Source organism: Abramis brama (genome assembly GCF_963993115.1).
Source record: "Abramis brama genome assembly, chromosome: 5".
Lineage (NCBI taxonomy): Eukaryota > Metazoa > Chordata > Actinopteri > Cypriniformes > Leuciscidae > Abramis > Abramis brama.
This window is the reverse complement of record NC_139967.1, coordinates 22,996,603-23,017,095: the sequence shown is the minus strand read 5'-3', so window position 1 is coordinate 23,017,095 and position 20,493 is coordinate 22,996,603. Positions and strand designations below refer to the sequence as shown.

Below are 20,493 nucleotides of genomic sequence, written 5' to 3'. Positions count from 1 at the left end.
GTAGTGGAGCACTTCCACTCGCATCTCTGCACCTTTCTAAAGAGAAAATATGGAGGGAAACCAGATGAAAAGAAAATAGGAAAATAAGTCACAAAAAGGCACAGAGGTAATTAAAGGGCAAATTAAAGAGACAGAAATGGAGGGGTTGAGTGGACTTTTGTGGGATGAGTTCTGGATTACCTTCATAGAACTGAGCATACTGAGGAAATCCTGCCGCTCGGAGCCACTCACAGGCCTCCTTCGCCTCCAGCTCTGAGAGAGAGACAAAGATGAATTAATGAAATCAATAAGATAGTCTATTCTTTCAATTCTCTCATGAGATTAATCATTATCATAATAATTAGGCTTAACCCTAACCCTGACCCTAACCTTTGATTAAAATGAGACATCCAGAATACATCAGACCTAATCTGACTACTCATTTCACCGTGAATAAGAGCTGTTTAAAGTCATTTAGATAATCTGTGGTCACATTATTAGGTCTGTCTGTGGAATAAACCTTCAGCATGGCAATGAGAGCGGAACTGAAATATTTAGCTGGTATTCCATGACACAGATTAAAGATCTAAACAGATTAGATTAAATAATAGTCCTGAGCTAGAATATAAGGCTACTTATATTTAGTATATTCTAAATTTCTATTCTATATTTGTTAGTATATTCTACTTTAACTGTAATCATGGAGATATTGGTCTTCATTCAGCTGTCACCAGTCATCAGGGGAACATGGCACCTGTGATGGACAGTGCCTTCATATGCATGAAATTCCAGAGATCACCATGGAAACTGGTGAGGTGATAGAGGAGTCGGTCAACCAACTCAGGAACAACAAAAATTTAGAGGATCTCAGCCATAATAGCCCAGATGCAAGTACAACCTGAGGCTGATATTCAAGAATAATATTACATGTTTTGTCTCTTAGAAATGCACATTTGACAGTAGCTTGAGTTGGGATGCAGATGTAAATTTATGATCATTAACAAAAATAGTAACATCTGTAAAAATTATAACAACGTCATTTTGATAGGGTAAAATTGAAATATTCTGACTGTTTGAGTTAGGACTCTACTTTTATTAAAATTAACCACTGGTCATTCACAGTATCATACATTTAAATCATGATAACCATAGATAAAACCACATATTAGTTCCTCAATACCATGGTAAAATTTAACTAAATGGTTTTTATTGTATTTGTTATGAAAAACAGTAGCCTAAATATATTTAGTAAATACAAATGCTAACTTAAAAATACTGTAATTATATTCCATTACTAGTGTTACATTAAATTTAAGGTAAATGATGGTGATTTATAGAAAAGGCTTCTAACTGGATCGTTCATGGCACAGTGTTTCTTGTGTTTTTTTAGAGCTGTTGAAAATGCCAGTGCTATTTTTCATGTTCATCGCCATTTCAAAATAAAGGTCTGAACACACCTTAGGAGTATGAAGATATTCTTGTTGCAAATTGATAAATTACGGCTCCTCTGTAATTAATTTTGAAAATCAGTCACCAAATATGAAAACCAGAGATCGTAAGCTTTCAAAATGATATATAGTTTGTCAAGATTAGTTTAGGTTTAGTATAGGATATTACTGTTTTAAATATGTAATGGCTGTGGGCCCACCGTTAAACTAGAGACATACGTCATGTGATCGAGATGAGCTGTTAAATAGTCCGTGTGGCAGAGTTCAAATGAGTAGTGCTGTTTCATTTCGCTTTTGCAGATAAACATTATATCGAACATTTATTAAAACTTTTTTTATTTTATCAATAAATATTACATCGCGATAATTATCGTTATCGTTTTGTCACCCAGCCGTACTTTAAATACATTTTAAATGATTTGAAAAAATTGGTCCACATATCTCTAGTTAGGAATCACTGGACACAATTCCCATTTATCATATTAAACAATTGTAACTACAATGTAAACTACTGTTTACTTGCATTAAGATCCTGGTAATTGACTGACTCAACAACAAAACCTCAAGGAAACAAGACAAACCGAAGTGATTGGCCTGAGAAAATCAATCCCGACATAAATGTTTCTCATCTGCCTCTATCTGGACACAATCCAACAAATCTAAGGAGCAATGAAACTGATCCCATTATCAAACAAGTCAAACCTGAGAGAGAGAGAGAGAGAGAGAGAGAGAGAGAGAGAGAGAGAGAGAGAGAGAGAGAGAGAGAGAGAGAGAGTTTGTTACCATAAGTTTAAATTAAATTTTACTTACTATTGAGAGAGAGAGAGATTCCCATTGATTTGGATTTCAAACATGTTATTACACAATAATCATGGTTTCATCAAATCCAAGTTTGACGTTAAGTTTGACGTCGACTAGTCGCTGATCATTCATGGCATATAGAGGGCGCAACAGGATAAAAGTCTTTAACCCCTTAATGAAAATCACTATACAAACTTAAATGGTTGTAACTCAAGAATGCTTTGGAATATAGACATATGGTTGGTCTTGTTTTAAAGAAGACATTTGCCAGATTATTGTAGATGTAATAAATTATGAAAGTGAAACAGAAAAAAAGTTATACAAGTTTGAGTTTATGAAAATGTACAACGTAAAAATATAATTATTTATATTTTATATAAAATATATATATTACAAAATATATTTTACTCTAAAACTGCAAGAAAATTAAAGCCAAAAATCTAAATAAGTTGTGTTCCAAATTTTAGGTTGATATCTCAAAAAATGTAGCCATCTAGACGCACCCTAGCAGCAGCAAAATTTATTTTGCAGCCAGGGTAGTCTAGCAACTCTCCGTTGACTTTCGGAGCTGTAAAAACCTAAATTGGGTCAGGCCAATCACATCGTGTATAGAGTAGGCGGGGCGGGCTTAACATAATGACGACAGAGTTGCGACGGTTCTCTGCTACTTGAAAACAAAGAATGGCGGCTGCTGCTGGAGAACAGTCTTTCGAATCGGCTTTGGCCGCGACTCTGGAGGAATTGGAGTTAAGTTTTTTTTTTGAGAAAAGAGCAAAAAACGGCACTTAAGTCATTCTTAAAAAAGGAAGATGTGTTCGTAGTTTTGCTGGCCAGATTCAAAAGTTGAATCTATCAACTAACGTTAGCTCCGCTGTTAAAACGTTAAAAAACGCTCTGGTTGGTTGAAGCGCTGTCCTATTGCGTGCAGAGGGAATTTGAAAGACAGCCGTTTATCCCGCCCCTCGGATTGAGCCGTGTCTATGGTGAGTTGCCAGACCTAACATCTTGATGTAGATCTGGCTTGCCAGGCTACAAAAAATGAGCTTTCAGTAAGATTTTATTTGGGCGCAGTACCAAACTTTTTCACTAGATGGACAGCCAAGCTTCCTTACTGCCTATAAGGGCGCCTCCATTTTAATATGTTTTTAGTGATCTGGACCATGTATTTCCATAATTTCATACAATTTATGAAGTATATATCCTATTCAGAAATAGTATGGTTGGTTTGGCAGTATTTGATTTGAACCTCAAATAAACACATAAAAAGAACACATATGTGCATTACAGCTCGCTGCCGCATCACAAATCGAGAATCCATAATATTTTTCTATACATTCAAAACATTTTCAGACCTTTTTTTCTCATAAAATTTAATTGGTGTTATCTTTTGAACTCTTGGCATGAAAACAAACTGAGGTTTCTACCAATCTTTCATGATTTTTCATGTTTATTTCTATTTCAAAATAAAGGCCTAAACATGCCTAATGAATATGAAATATTCTTGTTGCAAATTGATAAATTACTGCTCCTCTGTAATTTATTTAAAAAGAAACAGCCACCAAATATGAAAACTAGAGATTGTAACCTTTCAAATGATTTTGGGTTTTAGGTTTTTACTAAGATATTATTGTTCTAAATATATATGGGCAACCTTTTACGCTCTGTTTTAGTTAAAATGACAAATAAATGCATGCTCAGAGAGCGCTCCACAAGATATGTTTGATGAAAAGAGACGCTGCCAGGTGCAATTCACACGCAGTCGCTCTCTCTCACACTAATACATTCATATAAATATAATCTTTACTGTGCTACTTTATCTATATCTGATTTAGAACGAGCAGAAATTTGTGAGAAATATAACAACCCAAAGACAAAAGAACTGATAAAAATAACCTGTTATGTAGAAGCGCGGTGTTGTAAGCCCGTCTATAGGTCCAATGGCGGTTTCCAATAGAACGGGTGAAGGTCTCTGTGCATTACTGTCTTTTCCGCGTGGCAAAGTAATTTAATTCCAATTAAACTTATCTGACTCCATTTTATCACGACCTCGAATTTAGGTTAGAATGCCAATTCGTTATTGGTCATTTATATAATAGTTTAGCAGCACATTTGATTATTCTTTTCAACTCTTTACTTATATTTTACTCATTCATATTATGAAGCTTTGTGGCTATGAGGTCCTCACGCCTTCTGTTTAACGTGGGTCTCACGATCACAAACTCGCCAGCTTTGGTCACTAAACAGAGGTAACTGGCTATATATCTGAGATGGTCACGTTCACGCTTACACAATCAAAGATACTTTTGTATAGCCTCCCTTGGTTTGTATACACTTGAATTTAAAGTAACGTTTACTTCAGGCAGAGGTATGGCCACTACTAAAGATAAAAGTCGACCAACATTACTTCTCTTATAATAGCTTTGGATTGGCCATGCAGTGGTTTCCCACGTACACTTATCTAAAGTAACATTAAATTAAAACAGAGATAAGAGTTGTAGATTAGGATGATGCTAAGGTGAGACTTGTGTCTCGAGTGTCGAATGGTGATGCTACTTTCACAAGAGATTTCCTTTGTTTTCCCAGAGAGTTGCCCTCTCTTCCAGTTTTTCCAGTCTTACAGTTTCATATGCCATAGCTGTGCACAAGGCAACCCGCGTTCGAGTCTCAGCTCGAGGTTCAGGCTTATTTGATCATCAATGATGTCATCATCAGCAACTAGTTGATGTCAACTCGACTTTCATCACATAAATGGCGACTTTAAAAAATCTGAAATCGTTCATCCCCCACCAGGAATTATTGAGGTACAGTTTGAAAAACAGTTATCTTCATTTAGGGAATGAGTGAAGGAGGGTTTTTTTAATTGAATATAGGGATTTGGAATCGGGTGGCATAGAATCAGGATTTATTTTGCAAAAACAAATCATCCCAATGAAATGTCAAATATACTGGAATTGCATTCAGAATATGCATTTGATAAAACCATGACTAACCTGTGATTGTGTTTACTGAATGCCAAAAACATTTTCTCTTTGTGTGCAGCATGAATAACAAAAAGATTTCATAAGCAGGTCACATTAGAACAAACATTCTAAGCATGAACCATTGTCATTTGGGAAGCTAGCCAATCAGATCCAAATGTAAACTGACTAGCCAATGACCTTGCAGCATGAAGAAAGGAGTAGTGAACCAACATTTTTCAACAGAATAACCTCTAGGTCTGTCAATCAAAACAGCAGCTGTGGCATGAACTTGACGTTATGATTCCAAAACAATCGTAGACTGCTCGCAAGTGTTGTCAGTAATAGTCTTTGTATTCATAAGCATATATGGCTGTCAGGGTGAGTTGGGCTCTGAAATTCTGGCCTATTTAAGGCAGGCACAGTCTGCTGAAAGGATAGATGGCACTCTGATGGATAATCTCTGGCACACTGAAGCAAAATTGTGTTCAAATGAACAGATGAGGATTTAACGACACTCTAAAACAACTGTTTAGTTACAGGCTTCAGAAATCATTTACATATTTCATTTGAGTGTTAATTTATTATACATATAATATGCAATTCTTCCTATATACAAAACAAGACATACGCAAAAGGTATTCAGCAGTGAATACATACATACAGTACACACACAAAATTAAATGTAAAAAAATTACATTTCAGAATGCAGTGCTAGACTCATTTCACAAGGTCTTAAAATTGCAATATATATAGTTATTTTAAGACCTTGTGAAATGAGACTAGCACTGCATTCTGAAATGTATTTTTTTTTTTACATTTAATTTTTATTATACAGTATATGTTATATGCGAAAATAGAAAAATACCAAAGTATTGTAAGCAAATAACAACAAAAGTCTATTCAATCCTGAAAATATCAATTTAATCTACAACAAAATTATGAAGAAATGAAGGTGAAAAGTGAAAAGTAAAACAATAGTACAATAGTGCCGCTGGATACCAAATTATAAATTGAGATGCCAGAAGAACTCAGAAATGCCAGATCTGAAAATGTGTGTAAATATGCATGTGCATATCAACACAAATGGTCACGTACACACACTCTTCATTCTTATGATCAGATCGGCTTTGTCTGTTTCCTGCCTCCATACACTGCCCCTTCAGCATTCCTGAACTCCCTGACTCCCAGCAATGCTCCGGGTTTTCTCGTGCATACGCCCACATTTCTACTGCCTCTAGATCACACACTTGAAGTGATTTAACATTGTCTGACAATCCATTTAAACACTGCTTTCCATCTACAAATATGATATGTGGCAAGACTAGGATTGCAACAGAAGATTAGACTAAGATTTTCATAGCACGATAAAATCTCAGAAAATATCAGTTTTTATGTTATATGGTATTTTAAGTAACTAAGGACAAAGCTTTTGAAGCTCATTCATTTATGAATCAACTGAAAATATAATTGAATTAAAATATCAATCTTGGGATTTAAGAATTTATATAAAGACTATATTAAAGTAATGCATTCAAATTAAGATTTTAAATGTTTTGGAGAATTTTTTTTTTTGCAGCGTGGGATGGAGATTGGTGGTATCAGCCTCACATTTCTCTGCTGCAATGCATGCATATGTATGGCTGTACACAGGTCGACGAGTCTGACAGACGTTCAAGAAGGAAATGATTTGTGTATGCACACTTGATATTCTACATCCGGATGGAATTTTTTCACAGTAATTTAATACTGTGAATAATAAGTAAATAGCCTATACACTTTGTGACTATCAATTTTCATACCATGAAACCCTATAGGCAAGAATTTGAATTCATCATCATTACAGTACATTTTTCTCCATGTCAATCATCAATACAAGTTACAACAGTAACTATTACTGATATTAGTATGTTCAGGAATCATTGATATTGTAATGAGAAATTCACATTGATAAGAAGGTCCAGACAGGCATAAAACATGAACATTCCTGTAACTGCTTCTCTTCTCAGGAAAGGTGGAAACCCCCTAAGTAAAGTGTTTCTTTTTCCCTCTCCTTCTCCACTACCCCTCCCTCTCTTTTCCTTTTCCCACCCCCTCCCTGTTTCTTCGTTCAATAAACAGGAAGTCTAAAGAATTACGGTATTAAAATAAGGGGATAATGAGTGAGTGCTGTGGGTTAACATGATGATGATGATGATGATTGACGATGATGATTGACAATTATGTTTAATTTTACTGTATTCTTTTGTTATAGAATAATCTCCTACAGGATAAAAAGAGATGTTTCTTTTGTGATGTTCTTCCATGCATGGACACATTTGAGAAAGCTCAAAGGGACAGCAGAGATGCAGAGGGCAGAGATAGTCAGTCATCAATGTACTTTAAAAAAAAGTGGAATTCCCCACCAGAGTGGCCCTCGCAAAAATATCTGTTTGTGAGGTCAATTTTATAACATGGTCATCATTTTCCACTGCTGGTGCAAAATTCATGGATGAAGATTGTGAATTGTTCACCGGTTTCTATTCCAGTCATTTCTAAATATAAACAATAATTTTCAATTCACTGCCTCACCACTGATCTTTTCTATGATAATACCCTTGACTTCTAGTGATATCAATAATAAAAGGGCCTGATGGAAAAATATATTATATTTTGAGTTCCCTATCTGTCAATCACTATGACTTTATGTCCACTGACAATCACCTCTGAGTTTTGGAAAAACGGCCTAATGGAATTGGTGAGTGGAATTTGCATGCCAAGCCACTCCCCCGTACATACGGGTACATAAGATGGCGGCACGCATCCACTCTTTAGATTTTTGCTTCAGACCCGAGAACCCGAGGTCCAACCCGAGACCCGAGCGGGTAAGGGCCCAAAACTTCGACAATTGCCTCGGACATGGGTCGGGTTCGGTATTAGTGGCCTCAGATCTCGGGTAATTTAAAATAAATGTGCTTTTTCCAAATGGACCTGAGAAGACCTGAATTCTTTAAAACTATGTTGGGCATTTAACAAAATTTTATTATTTAAAGGATTAGTTCACCTCAAAATGAACATTTTCTGATAATTTACTCACCCCAATGCCATCCAAGATGTCCATGTCTTTCTTTCTTCAGTGGAAAAGAAATTAATTTTTTTGAGGAAAACATTTCAGGATTTTTCTCAACACAATGGACTTCAACGGTAACCAAATTGTTTAAGTCCAAATCAATGCAGTTTCAAAGGGCTTTGAAGTGCTTCAAAGGGCTCTGCACGATCCCAGCTGAGCAATAGGGTCTTAACCAGCGAAACGATCAGTCATTTTCTAAATAAAATAAAAATGTATATACTTTTTAACCACAATTGTTCGTCTTGTGCTGGTCTGCGACGCACCAGGCATTACGTAATCACGTTGGAAAGGTCACGTTGGACGTAGGCGGAAGTAATGCCCAATTGTTTACAAAGCGAACGTGCGAAGACTAATACAAAAGCCCTTTAACAAAAAAGGTAAAACAATGATGTCGGATGATTTTGAAATTGGAGGAGAAAATGAGATGGAGTTTTTCGCCCTACCCTACCTTTTTGAACCGGAGTACACAGATGAAGACCTTAGGCAGATGAAGGAGACTGATACGTCCAGCGTGACCTTTCCAACGTGATTGCGTAATGCCTGGCGCGTCGCAGACCAGCACAAGACGAACAATTGTGGTTAAAAAGTATATCAATTTTTATTTTATTTAGACAATGACCGATTGTTTTGCTAGATAAGACCCTATTCCTCAGCTGGGATCGTGCAGAGCCCTTTGAAGCACTTCAAAGCCCTTGAAACTGCATTGATTTGGACTTCAACAATTTGGTTACCGTTGAAGTCCATTGTGTGGAGAAAAATCCTGAAATGTTTTCCTCAAAAAACTTAATTTCTTTTCCACTGAAGAAAGAAAGACATAAACATCTTGGATGGCATTGGGGTGAGTAAATTATCAGGAAATTTTCATTTTGAGGTGAACTAATCCTTTAAAACAATTCTATGACAACATTATTATCTTACTTTTTCTAAGTTCTCTCTGAATTTGCGGGTCTATGTGCAATGGACTCACACGGTTGCTTGCTTCTGCATTTAGACTCAGTTGCTCCACATTTTTGCCTACCATTCAACGAGCGCAGTCAGCATGGATTTTAGACTCGCTGCTTGCAAGATCTTCCACTGATTATGGTGAACGATGTCAATCAAACTGACATCTCTCACACCCTCTATTAAGAAGGAGAAGGGCTTTAAATCGGATGTTTCGAGTTATGTCAACAACTTTGAGGGCAAGTTTTCTCAAGCTAACAAGCTAGCTAGCTTCGTTTATGACAGTTCATACTCTTATACATTCAGTTTTCTGAAAACCTTTTTAGATCTTCTGTTTTTATAGTTTTACTAATGTTATTATGTATTATATTAGTAATATAATATAGCACACTTCATGTGGACTACACTTCATATAATATGTGGACACTTCAATGGTGTTTACGTTCGGGTACAGTCGGGTTAGAAAGTAAATGCCGTCGGGTTTGGTAGGACTCGAGTCTGTCTTGGGTTGGGTTTTTCTTTAAACATTTTTTTTAATTTATGCACGTCGGACGGATACGGGTAAGAAATGATTTGGTCGGGTACAGATTTTAGGACCCAAGAATACCTCTACTCCACATACACCAAAGCTCCTGCAGCTGTCTTCAGGGCAGCAGCTTCACTGGGGTCTTATACATTTCTGCTGCATCCTCTTCATCAGCGTAAATGAGAAACTAGGATATCCCAGATGATTCTGTTCTCTGCTCGCAGTTCAGCACACGCTGTCAAACCATGTGAATTGCTTGATGTTTTATAAAACAAGGATGTTATGATATGACTTCCCTCCCTAAATTTTTCTGTAAAAAGTATACTAAGTAACTTCTGATAAATATTTAAACAATCAAACGCTCAAATTCTTGCCAAACATGGTTTTGAGTTCCGAGACACTGACTGTGCTACATCCATAACATCTATATACAGCCCAAAGACATGTCTGCAACAGCTCTGAGCTAAATAAAGCTCTTGTGAGAGTAATGATAGAGGGAGTATTCTGTGTGTATCAGCATTCCTCTCACAGCTGTTTCAAGAACATGCTTTGAGGTTTTACAGCATTCATAAGTGTCTCTGTGTGTTGATATGAGACCTGTATACCACAGAGCTCTATAATCGGTCCCTTGACATGTCCCTTGTGCAGAGCCGATCAGCCCTATACGCACACTATGCAAGTTGAGTAGGGCCCCGCAAATTACTCAAGACCCCGCCTCCCCCTTGTGTCAAAGCGCATCAATCAAAGTTTACAACATCAATGAGAAAATTAAGCGAAACCATCCTTCTGGTCACAAATAGAGAGAAAAAAAACACCATGAGAGTGAATTGCGGGAATGGAACAAACTCCCAGTTGAGATTAAGTTAAGCCAGTCAGATCGCTTTTTTAAAAGAGCATGTGGTGAATGGTTGCTAAATGCTAATTAGATTTAATTTTTTTATGTGATCTTAAGGAATATTTATTATTGCAGTGTATGTATTTGTTTATTTTATTTTGTATTTGGATGTGGTTGAATATACAAGGTACCTATTAGTCATCTGTAGCTTGCCTGGCCATCTTTATCAGACTACAACGAGGACCACAATGGAAATAAGTTTGTAACTTTCTTGTGTTATCCTCGACAGTTCTGATTAATGTATAATGTCACTGTGATGACTTCTTGTTATGCATTTATTTTTGTTACTGTCTAATAAATCAAATCAAATCAAAGAACAGCAATCAGGCAGACTCGTGTTCTCTCCTCTCCAAGTTTGATATCAGCAAAGAACAGTAAAGTTAAGATGATGTGCATCTCTCTCTAGTCTGTCTGTCTGTCTAACCCAGCTGGGCAGTGCATCTTTTGTTCTTTCTGTGTCTTGCTTGCTAATGCCGGCCACTTCCAGAGCTGTGTTCTGTGACTTTGTGCCTGACAAAAAAAAAAGTGAGAGTGAAATACAACTATTTATTTCGTTTGATAAACGACAAAGGGCAACGGTGTGTGTTTAAACTGCAGCTCGGAAAAGAGAACCACGTCACGCGTTAACGTGTTCATATGCGCTTGCACGAAATGAAACGCGCATTTTCCAGCAAAACATCTGTGGGGACCAGTACAATATGGGCGTGATGGCACTCCTCATTAGGCGCACATACGTTTAAAACAAGACAATGACTATCTAGTCTACAAGTCAGTTTAGTTACAACTCTGCAATAAAGCAAGATGGAAAGCAATGTATTGACATTGACTATTGATCTATAGGCTATATTGCAAAAAGTTGATTGACTGGACATACTGGTCAATATGGATTCACATCCCTCAGTAAATAATAACCATCAAGTATCAAATATTGCTTTTATCATTTAAAACACAGTGACATGCTATGGCAAGCCATTTTAGCTTTTATTCATTCACAGGATGCATTTTTGATATCAATAATTAAACGTGTACTATTTAAAATGTGAATTCTTGATATTAAGAATGTACTTTTTCTGGTAACAATGTCTGTTTCTGATATCAGGAATTACATTTTCATTAGTACTAGTTTAAGGAAGAAGGATTGTAGTGCGAGCATTGGAGTGTCAGTTGTGACTGTGTGGCAATGGCAAATGGTTTACATGGCTCAGGTATGAGGGCCCCTTAACAGAATTTTGCTTAGGGCCCCAGGGAGGTCAGGATCGGCTCTGCCCTTGCCCATCTTGACATGGCTAGTTCTACATAGAACTATTTGAGCACCGTAAACATCAGAAATCTTTGCATTCAAAATTGTACTCCGAATCATAAAAACAAGTGTGATATCAGAAAGTCTGTACCATCATGTAAACTTTCGACGATGTGCACAGTTTTTAGTGGTATTGATGTTCAAGCGACTCCTAGGGTTTTATAAATGAAATAGCAATCGACTGCAATCATATTGCAATTTTGGTCCCAAACGCATCAATGAGCTCCCAATATAGACATCAATGCAGCAGCAATTCAACAATGTTTTGATAGTATTTTTAAAGAAAACTGTACTTTTTTTTTTTTTTACAGCTTAGCCGGTAATTGATTTGACACACATACATCCTACACAATCTCTTGTTATATGCCATCTTTCTTTCTCCATTACTGAAGTTCTAAAATGTTTTTAAATGATCACTTGTGTGCTTAAGTAATTATGTTGACAGCCTCTGTAACAGTTACCAATGAACATCTGTCTTTTGTTAGACCTGCAAAGAAACCAGCAGAAAGGATATTTTCAGATCCTCATATTTTTCCTTAAAAGTGCATCACTTTGGTTCTTTCATTGTACAAAAATTTAGTGAAAATATAGTATGTATATTTTTTTCGCCGCTAGTGGTCGCTAACCACTTACAATAACAAAGACGTAGGTTGATGACGTATAAGCGGAATTATGGAACTTGTCTTCATGCCGAAGGATCTAATAATGTTAATGGATGAGTGAATACATTGACGTTTTTAACATGACTGGTATGAAGCAGGTCGCGATTGCTAATGAGAGACAGATATCAGCGCCACACGCGAGTGCCGCGGATATAAAGGAATAAGGACATTTCATTCTACCGAACTACCCGCAAGAATCATCAAAGAATCCTAAAAAATGGTTTCCACAAAAAACTCCAAGCACCACAACAGCGTTCAACAATAGTAAGAAATGTTTCCTTTCCACCAAATCATCATATTAGAATGTTTTCTGAAGGATCATGTGACACTCAAGACTGGAGTAATGATGCTGAAAATTCAACTTTGCCATCACAGAAATAAATTACATTTTAAAAAATATTCAAATAGAAAACAGTTACTTTAAATTGCAATATTATTTCACAATATTAGTGTTTTTACCATACTTTTGTTGACCAAATAAATGCAGCTTCGACGAGCATAAAAGACTTCTTTCAAAAACATTTAAACATCTTACCGACCCCAAACTTTTGTACAGTAGTGTATGTGCATTCAGTGAAAAACATATACTGCTGCTGAAACCTCATCATTTCTCAATGATTCTCTGTCATGTACTGCCTCATTTTGGCAGCAAATCAACAAAGTTGGCCAAAATGAGAACAAGAACCTGGGGAACGCAAGTGATTGCAACAGAATAAATCAGGATGTTTTACGCTGTGAATGTGTGTGATGCGTATTTGTCCCTTCAGGACATGCTGTATAAAGTACATGGTCATTTTATCAGGCACCTTACAGATGACATTCATCAAACACAGACTATTCTGCCTCTGAAAGATCCACATTTTGTTCAATTAAAGTGAGTTCACTGAGAAAAGAAAAAAAATCAGAGACAGAAGAAAAATTTGATTGAAAACACACCTTTGATGTAATTAGACTGACTATAGCTTGCATTCACAAAACTCAGCACTATCTGCCTGGTACAATTAAAGTCACCATAAAATCAAAATTGACTAAGCTGTCAACATATTTAATGAAATATTGCCGTATTTATTATAAATTATTTATCCGTACACATCATTAATTTTTTTAGCGCAATTAGGTTAACTAGGTTTTTAGGTTAACTCATGATTTCTGTTCTGTGCGTCTGTGCGCACCAATCTTGCACTTCTATCTACTCCTCAACCAGACCACCTAGAGACTTCGGGTTTTCGGCATTATGTTAAGGAAGGTCTAATCTCGGGAACGCACAAAAAAAATCCAGGAAAAGATTTACTATCTCTTAGTGTTGTGATCCCATGAGGTGAGAAAATTGCGCTAAAACACTCACCGAGTTTTTATTACTTGTTTAATTCATGTGCCTTCATAATCTTTAAATCATAAAAATAACTTCCACTCACACTTGCAGCAACATCTCTTCTCTGATGATGTGTTTTTTGACACAAGAGCAGAACAACCTGTATGAGATCACAGCAATAGTAAACCACAATGATCCAATCAATTCCTGATGGACAAAATCAAGTCCTGTGCTCTTTTTTCTTTTCAAGAAGCCGTTTCACTCAGATATACATCACAATAGGGAAGAAAAGACTAATCACAATGTCGTTTCATATCGACTTTACAGTCACACTATTACCGCCCACAGAAAGCAAATGTGCAAAGTACTTTTATTAAAAAGATATCGGTGTATATTTTCTACTGAACAAGACAGCATCAAAGCTGAAGAAATATAACCCGGAATGTATCCTGACTACACTTTCAGCATTTTAAAGAGATGTTTCAGGTGCCAGCACCACCATGGACAAACACTGCAAATTGCGTTCAACAAAGATTTTGTGGGCGTGTTTGCATTACCTGATTTGCATAAATCCTTTAGGGAGTCAGCCAGGCACTATAAACGGTTATCAGTGGCTGTAATTCAGTGTTGTAAATTTCCCCACAGCACTCACTATCAAAGAACCTTGTCAAAAGTAATCATCATTCGATTTCTTTTTATTATTTTTACCTACTTTGCTGAATCCCTCTCTCAACCAGTATAGTAGAGTATAAGCATACTCTACATGAACTGCAGCTTTAGTCCAACATGCTACATACATACCAGCAAAAGGTTTATAAATGCAGACACAGAATTTGTTCAGCTATTTTAAACCTGTTTTAAAAGCGATGGAAATCTGGATTAGTGCAAAATAACTTCAATAACTAACAACTGAAATGTGAACAGCATGATTAATAAGATACCCGCCCACTCACTCTGCTCAGCCCTAAACCACACACAGAGCGGCGCTGAGCGGGTGAGAGTGATTTGTAGTAAGCCTGGGTAATCCCTGCTGCATGAGCAAAACAAACCAGAATTAGACCGAGAGGCATTTAAAGCACTGAAAACCCTGAAGCAGAAAAGAAAAACACTACTAAATGCTCCCATGAGCGCTGAGAGAGCAGAAGAAAAGTACTTCATCTCATTTTGAATGCACTTTAAACGCCTGTTTGTGATGCTGGATCACAAAACCAGTCACAAGTCACACAGGTATATTTGTGGCAATAGCCAACAATACATTGTATGGGTCAAAATTATCGATTTTTCTTTTATGCCAAAAATCATTAGGATACTAAGAAAAGATCATGTTCCATGAAGATATTTTGTAAATTTCCTACCGCAAATATATAAAACATTTATTTTTGTGAGTGAATGCAGCACAATCGCGAACATAAATGGACAACTTTAAAGGTGATTTTCTCAGTGTTTCGATTTTTTTGCACCCTCAGACTTCGGATCCATAGGAGTTTTATCTATAGGAGTTTTATCTATAGGAGTTTAAGAGCAAGAGCATCATTGCTTGCATGTGAGAATAATTATAAATATATATTTTTAATTCTTATTAAAATAAAAATGCATTTTTATGCAATATTATTGGTGGTAATAGTGTGGTATGATTGCAATATATTTTTAAGACTGTACACAACATCAAACACTAAAGCATGCCTCAAGCAGCATGATCATGAGTTCAATTTCCAGAGAATGCACAAACGTACAAAATCTATATCATCTGATGATCTAATAAAAATGTTTTTAACACTTTATAATAAAGTTTAATTTGTTAACATTAGTTAAAGCTAAAATTAAATAATGCATTACACTTTTACAGAATTTATTAATTTTGATTAGGCCTATATTATATTACATATTCATGTCAGAGGAGAGTTTTTTGGATTACTTAAAAAAAGAAGAGCTATTAGACACCCCAGATTGCAGGTAGTGCCAATCAATAGCAAGTAAAATTTAATTTAAACTTATGGTAACAAACATTTCATTTATAAAGCACTTTTAAACAACCGTAGGTTGACCAAAGTGCTGTACATAAAGTTAAAATAATGTAAACAAAATAAACAAGATATAAAAAAAAATTAAAAAAAACTCATTGGCCAAAAAAAAGAAAAAAAAGAAAGAGAAAACACAAAATTAAGTTTAAAATAAAAATAAAATAAAAAAATAAAAAATTCTACATATATGTGACCCTGGACCACAAAACCAGTCACATGGGTCAATTTTCTGAAATTGAGATTTATACATCATCTGAAGCTAAATAAATAAGCTTTCCATTGATGTATGGTTTGTTAGGATAGGATAAAAATAGGCCAAGATAAAACTATTTGAAAATCTGAAGTCTGAGGGTGCAAAAAAATTTAAACATTGAGAAAATCGCCTTTAAAGTTGTCCATTTATGTTCGCGATTGTGCTGCATTCACTCACAAAAATAAATGTTTTACATATTTACGGTAGGACATGTACAAAATATCTTCATGGAACATGATCTTTACTTAATATCCTAATGATTTTTGGCATAAAAGAAAAATAATTTTGACCCATACATGTATTGTTGGCTACTGCCACAAATATACCTGTGTGACTTGTGACTGGTTTTGTGATCCAGGGTCACATATTGTAACATATATGCAGTTACTGTGAATTCTTTTGACCTTGATAATCATACAGAAAATCTGACAGCCCAATTTAAAATATACTCATTTATAAATATACTGATATTAATAAAAAAAAATAAAAAAAAAACTTTACACAATGTTAATCTGCCATCGATAAAATGTTGTGTTGCCACAATCCTAACTTTTTCTATATTAATCTGCATCAACAACATCCAGTTGTTGTGACTTTAACTCTTTCCTTTCCGCATCTCCGGCTTTCCATGTTTTCACTGTTAGAATTGTGACGAATGTTGCTCAGTGACGTAAAAGTCGCATGAATTCCGATATGACTGTTCAGACTGCAGTTGCATTGAAAAACATCTGGCCTGTATCGGATTTAGTACCACCTATGGAAGTGGCACAAATCGGAACTGAAAAGATCAGATTCCATGTGGTTTGTGCTGTTCACACAGTCATGACAAAAACAGATTTGAGTCACACAAAAAAAGCAACAAGCAAGATTCTGTCAGAATTCTGTGTTCCTGGAGTGGTTTTGGCTGAAAGCAAAAAGCATTCAGGTCAGTGCTTTCAAGGGGACCTATTATGCAAAATTATTATTATATTGTTTTTGAACATAATTATGTGTTCAAAGTGTGTGTACACAACAACCCTATTGTGGTAAAATTCATCCACTCCCGTTTGTTATTTTCCCCATAAATCTGAAACAGTGTCTCAAAATGAGCCGTTCAGGAATGTACTCTAATGTGACATCACACTGGAACAGGCTCCGCCCTCGACTGCTGACGGACTCTACCCTATAAGCTTAGCTCCTCCCCCGAGTGTGCTGTGCAGTCCGCCATGTTTATCTCCTCGCCAGAGCATTTAACAGCAGCATTCAAGTAAAATAATTATTCATTAAAGCTACTCAAGTTATTCAATCAAGAGCAGTGAGTGATTTTCTGTTTTTCTTTTGTTGTTTGACTCGTATTTATAGCATATATTACAGTAGGTACTGTATATAATGCTGTTGTCACTTTAATACACTGATCTAATACACATGCAATTTTTTTCCCTGCTGTTTGCATTCACAGACATAACCGACTGTGAAAACCATATATCATAAGTTTAAACTGATATGGTTTTAAAACGCATGCAAAAAATACATTTTCATGATGACGAAGAACTGCAATGTCACGTGAGCATGATCGTGATAGAGATGATGATCAAAAACAAACAGATATTTTGTTAGTTTTTGACAGTATCCAAGGCACAAGCTGTAAAGGCAAAGCTCTATTCTGAAAGCACGGTGGGGAGCAACAGCTCATTTGCAGATACATGCACGAAAACAGCATGTTTTTCTGTGATGTAAATCTGTGGGTATTTTGAGCTGAAACTTCACAGACACATTCTGGGAATACCTCAGACTTATATTACATCATGTAAAAGGGGGCATTATAGGTCCCCTTTAACTACAGTGACTATTTAAAGAGGTCTTCTTTTGGTATATTTCTCAATGTGCTTGAGAACGTTTCAGATAATTCTATGACATCTTTGTATCTCTGATGAAAGTGAAAGGTCACAGACATTTCCAGCGGCTCATCAGGAAAACACTGCGACTTTTGAGAAATGAACCAAGGAGGCTCTGTGAGTTTCTGAAAAGTCTCTGTGTTTCAAAAGACTTGCATTTTAAAGATAGTCTGTGCATTTCTGAAGAGCCCCTGTTTTCTTCAGAAGAGTTTCCGAGGAGTCTCTGCCCTTTCCACAGAGTATCACTATGTTCCTGAAGAATATAAGTGCATTTATGAACAAGCTGCTGTGAATTTCTGGATAATTATGTTACATGAACAGTACACGACTGATTCCTCATGAATTTACACATCTGTTTGAAGATAAACAAATCACATCCATTCATGCTGTTAAATATAGACCTTATGCGCCAGAGAAACGAGGGCGCCGCCATCTTTAGAATATTGTCTTTTAACTTCCGTTTTTGCGGTCGCTCTGTATATTTTTATGGCATTGCTGTCCAGGAGTAATTAGCTTTTGAAGTGGATTTACTTCATGTAAAGTTAACGAAAGTTATCATGAGGGCTGTAATGTTTAAAGCAGATGACTTAACAAATGTCAGTCGACCGGGAAGATTTTAAAACGAGCCGTTCATTAATAAACACGCAAAATCGCTGTGAAAATACAGACCGGAAGTCAAAAGACAACGAGCGCAGCGCTGAAAAGGGGCGGGGCTACATAAGGTCTATAGCACACACAAAAATTGTTATTCTGTCCTTATGTACTCGTTGTAATATTGACCCAAACCTGTATGACTTCAGTAGAAAATGAAAGAAGATATTTTGAGGAATGTTTCAGGGGTTTTTTTGTGTTTTTTAATACAATGGAGATCAATGGTCACCAAAGTTGCTTGATTACCAACATTCTACAAAATATCCTCCTTTATGTTCTGCAGAACAAAGAAAGTCTATACATGTTTGGAGTGGCATGAGGGTCAGTAAATTACAGAATTTCACATTTTTTGTGAACCATCCCTTTAATACATTCTCAGCTTTTTTAACCTCATATCATTTGGTTCATGATGTTCAGATCTGGGTGTAAGTAGTTCTAAGTAAAATGTCTTTAGATAGAAGCATCTGCTGTATGAATAAATAACATCTGTGAAGTGTGTGTGTGGGGAAGGAAATGTTTTCTGTGCTCTAGCTGTGTGTGTGTGTGTGTGTGTTTGGCTGAATACACCTCATTGTTCTTAGCGGTTCTTTGGCTTCTACCCACAATCCCACAATCCACTTCTACTTACCCCAATTAAACTTCTCATTTTCTTCTTTTACCAATCCTGTTTATGCCTTTCTATTTCTCCTCTTACATTTCTCCTTTCATTTACCCAACAAACAAACAAATGTGTGATTAACATTCCTCACTGACTGACATTCAAGTTCAGGGTTCAGAGGTCAAATTCTCACTAAACCCTGCATGTCATAAGCAGCACAGCGTCAGTCATAGCGACAATGAAAATAATTAAAACATTGTTACGAAATTGAATGTTGACATAAAAATATTACTAGACATATAACACTGCTACATTATCAATAATGCATCAATGTTTTTGAATAAGAAATATCTAAAAGGAATAGCATTAGGTGAGGCTAAAGAGTGAATGAAAACCAATAAACTGAAACCTGTTCAATGTCACATTCTATATGAGATTAATCAGATATCAGATACACAACATAAACGTAACATTACAGCTTGATTCTGCACAAAAGGACGCAAATGCAAGTGAACTTGAACTAAGTTACGCATTTGTCTGAATGTGCAACTCCTATTGTGAATGCGCTCTTCCCGTAACAACAACGCTGAAACACGGGAAACTGAAGCACAAATAATTCATAACACTATTACAACATTGTTCTCGTTATAATGTTATGAATATGACAGATTGTCGCTGCACATCTTGCGCTTAACTGTATTTTCATCATAACCAAAGTGATTCCAGGCATCACTGGCAGCTTTTAAATCCATAGTTTCACGGACGCTGGACGCTATGCTGTCCTAACGGTAAACAGTCAGACCTTAGGTATACCGCCCAAAATGCTACAATAACCAATCAGAAATATATTTTAAGTCATGGTGATCATTGTTTTCTTGACCAATCGTCGCCGTCATGTCCAAGTACTCATGCTCATCCCTACTCCAGGGGCCACAAGGGGGTGCTAGATTAATTAGATATCGTAGATTTTTTTTTCTAGAGACAAATTGCATGAAAAACTTTTTTTTTTTTTAAAGTAATAATAATAAAATAAAAAAGTAAAATCTACAGAATTTGATATACAAAAACATTTTTTTCAATAATTAACATTAACGTTTTGCTTCATTTGCCCGTTTATACATCTAAAGGTACTTTGAAGGTGGGTAGAAAAAAGATAAAGAGTCTA

At 36.1% G+C, this 20,493-nt stretch overlaps 1 protein-coding gene across 4 annotated transcripts in view; it reads right to left on the bottom strand.

Moving 5' to 3' along the window:
- The window catches only part of stard8 (StAR related lipid transfer domain containing 8), a 61,034-nt gene that overhangs the window by 26,356 nt on the left and 14,185 nt on the right, over positions 1-20,493 (bottom strand). For all 4 annotated transcript variants that reach the window (XM_084114371.1, XM_084114369.1, XM_084114370.1 and 1 more), the window contains one exon: positions 181-252. In XM_084114371.1, coding sequence (XP_083970497.1) covers positions 181-252 — 72 coding nt within the window. The remainder of the gene's footprint in view (positions 1-180; positions 253-20,493) is intronic.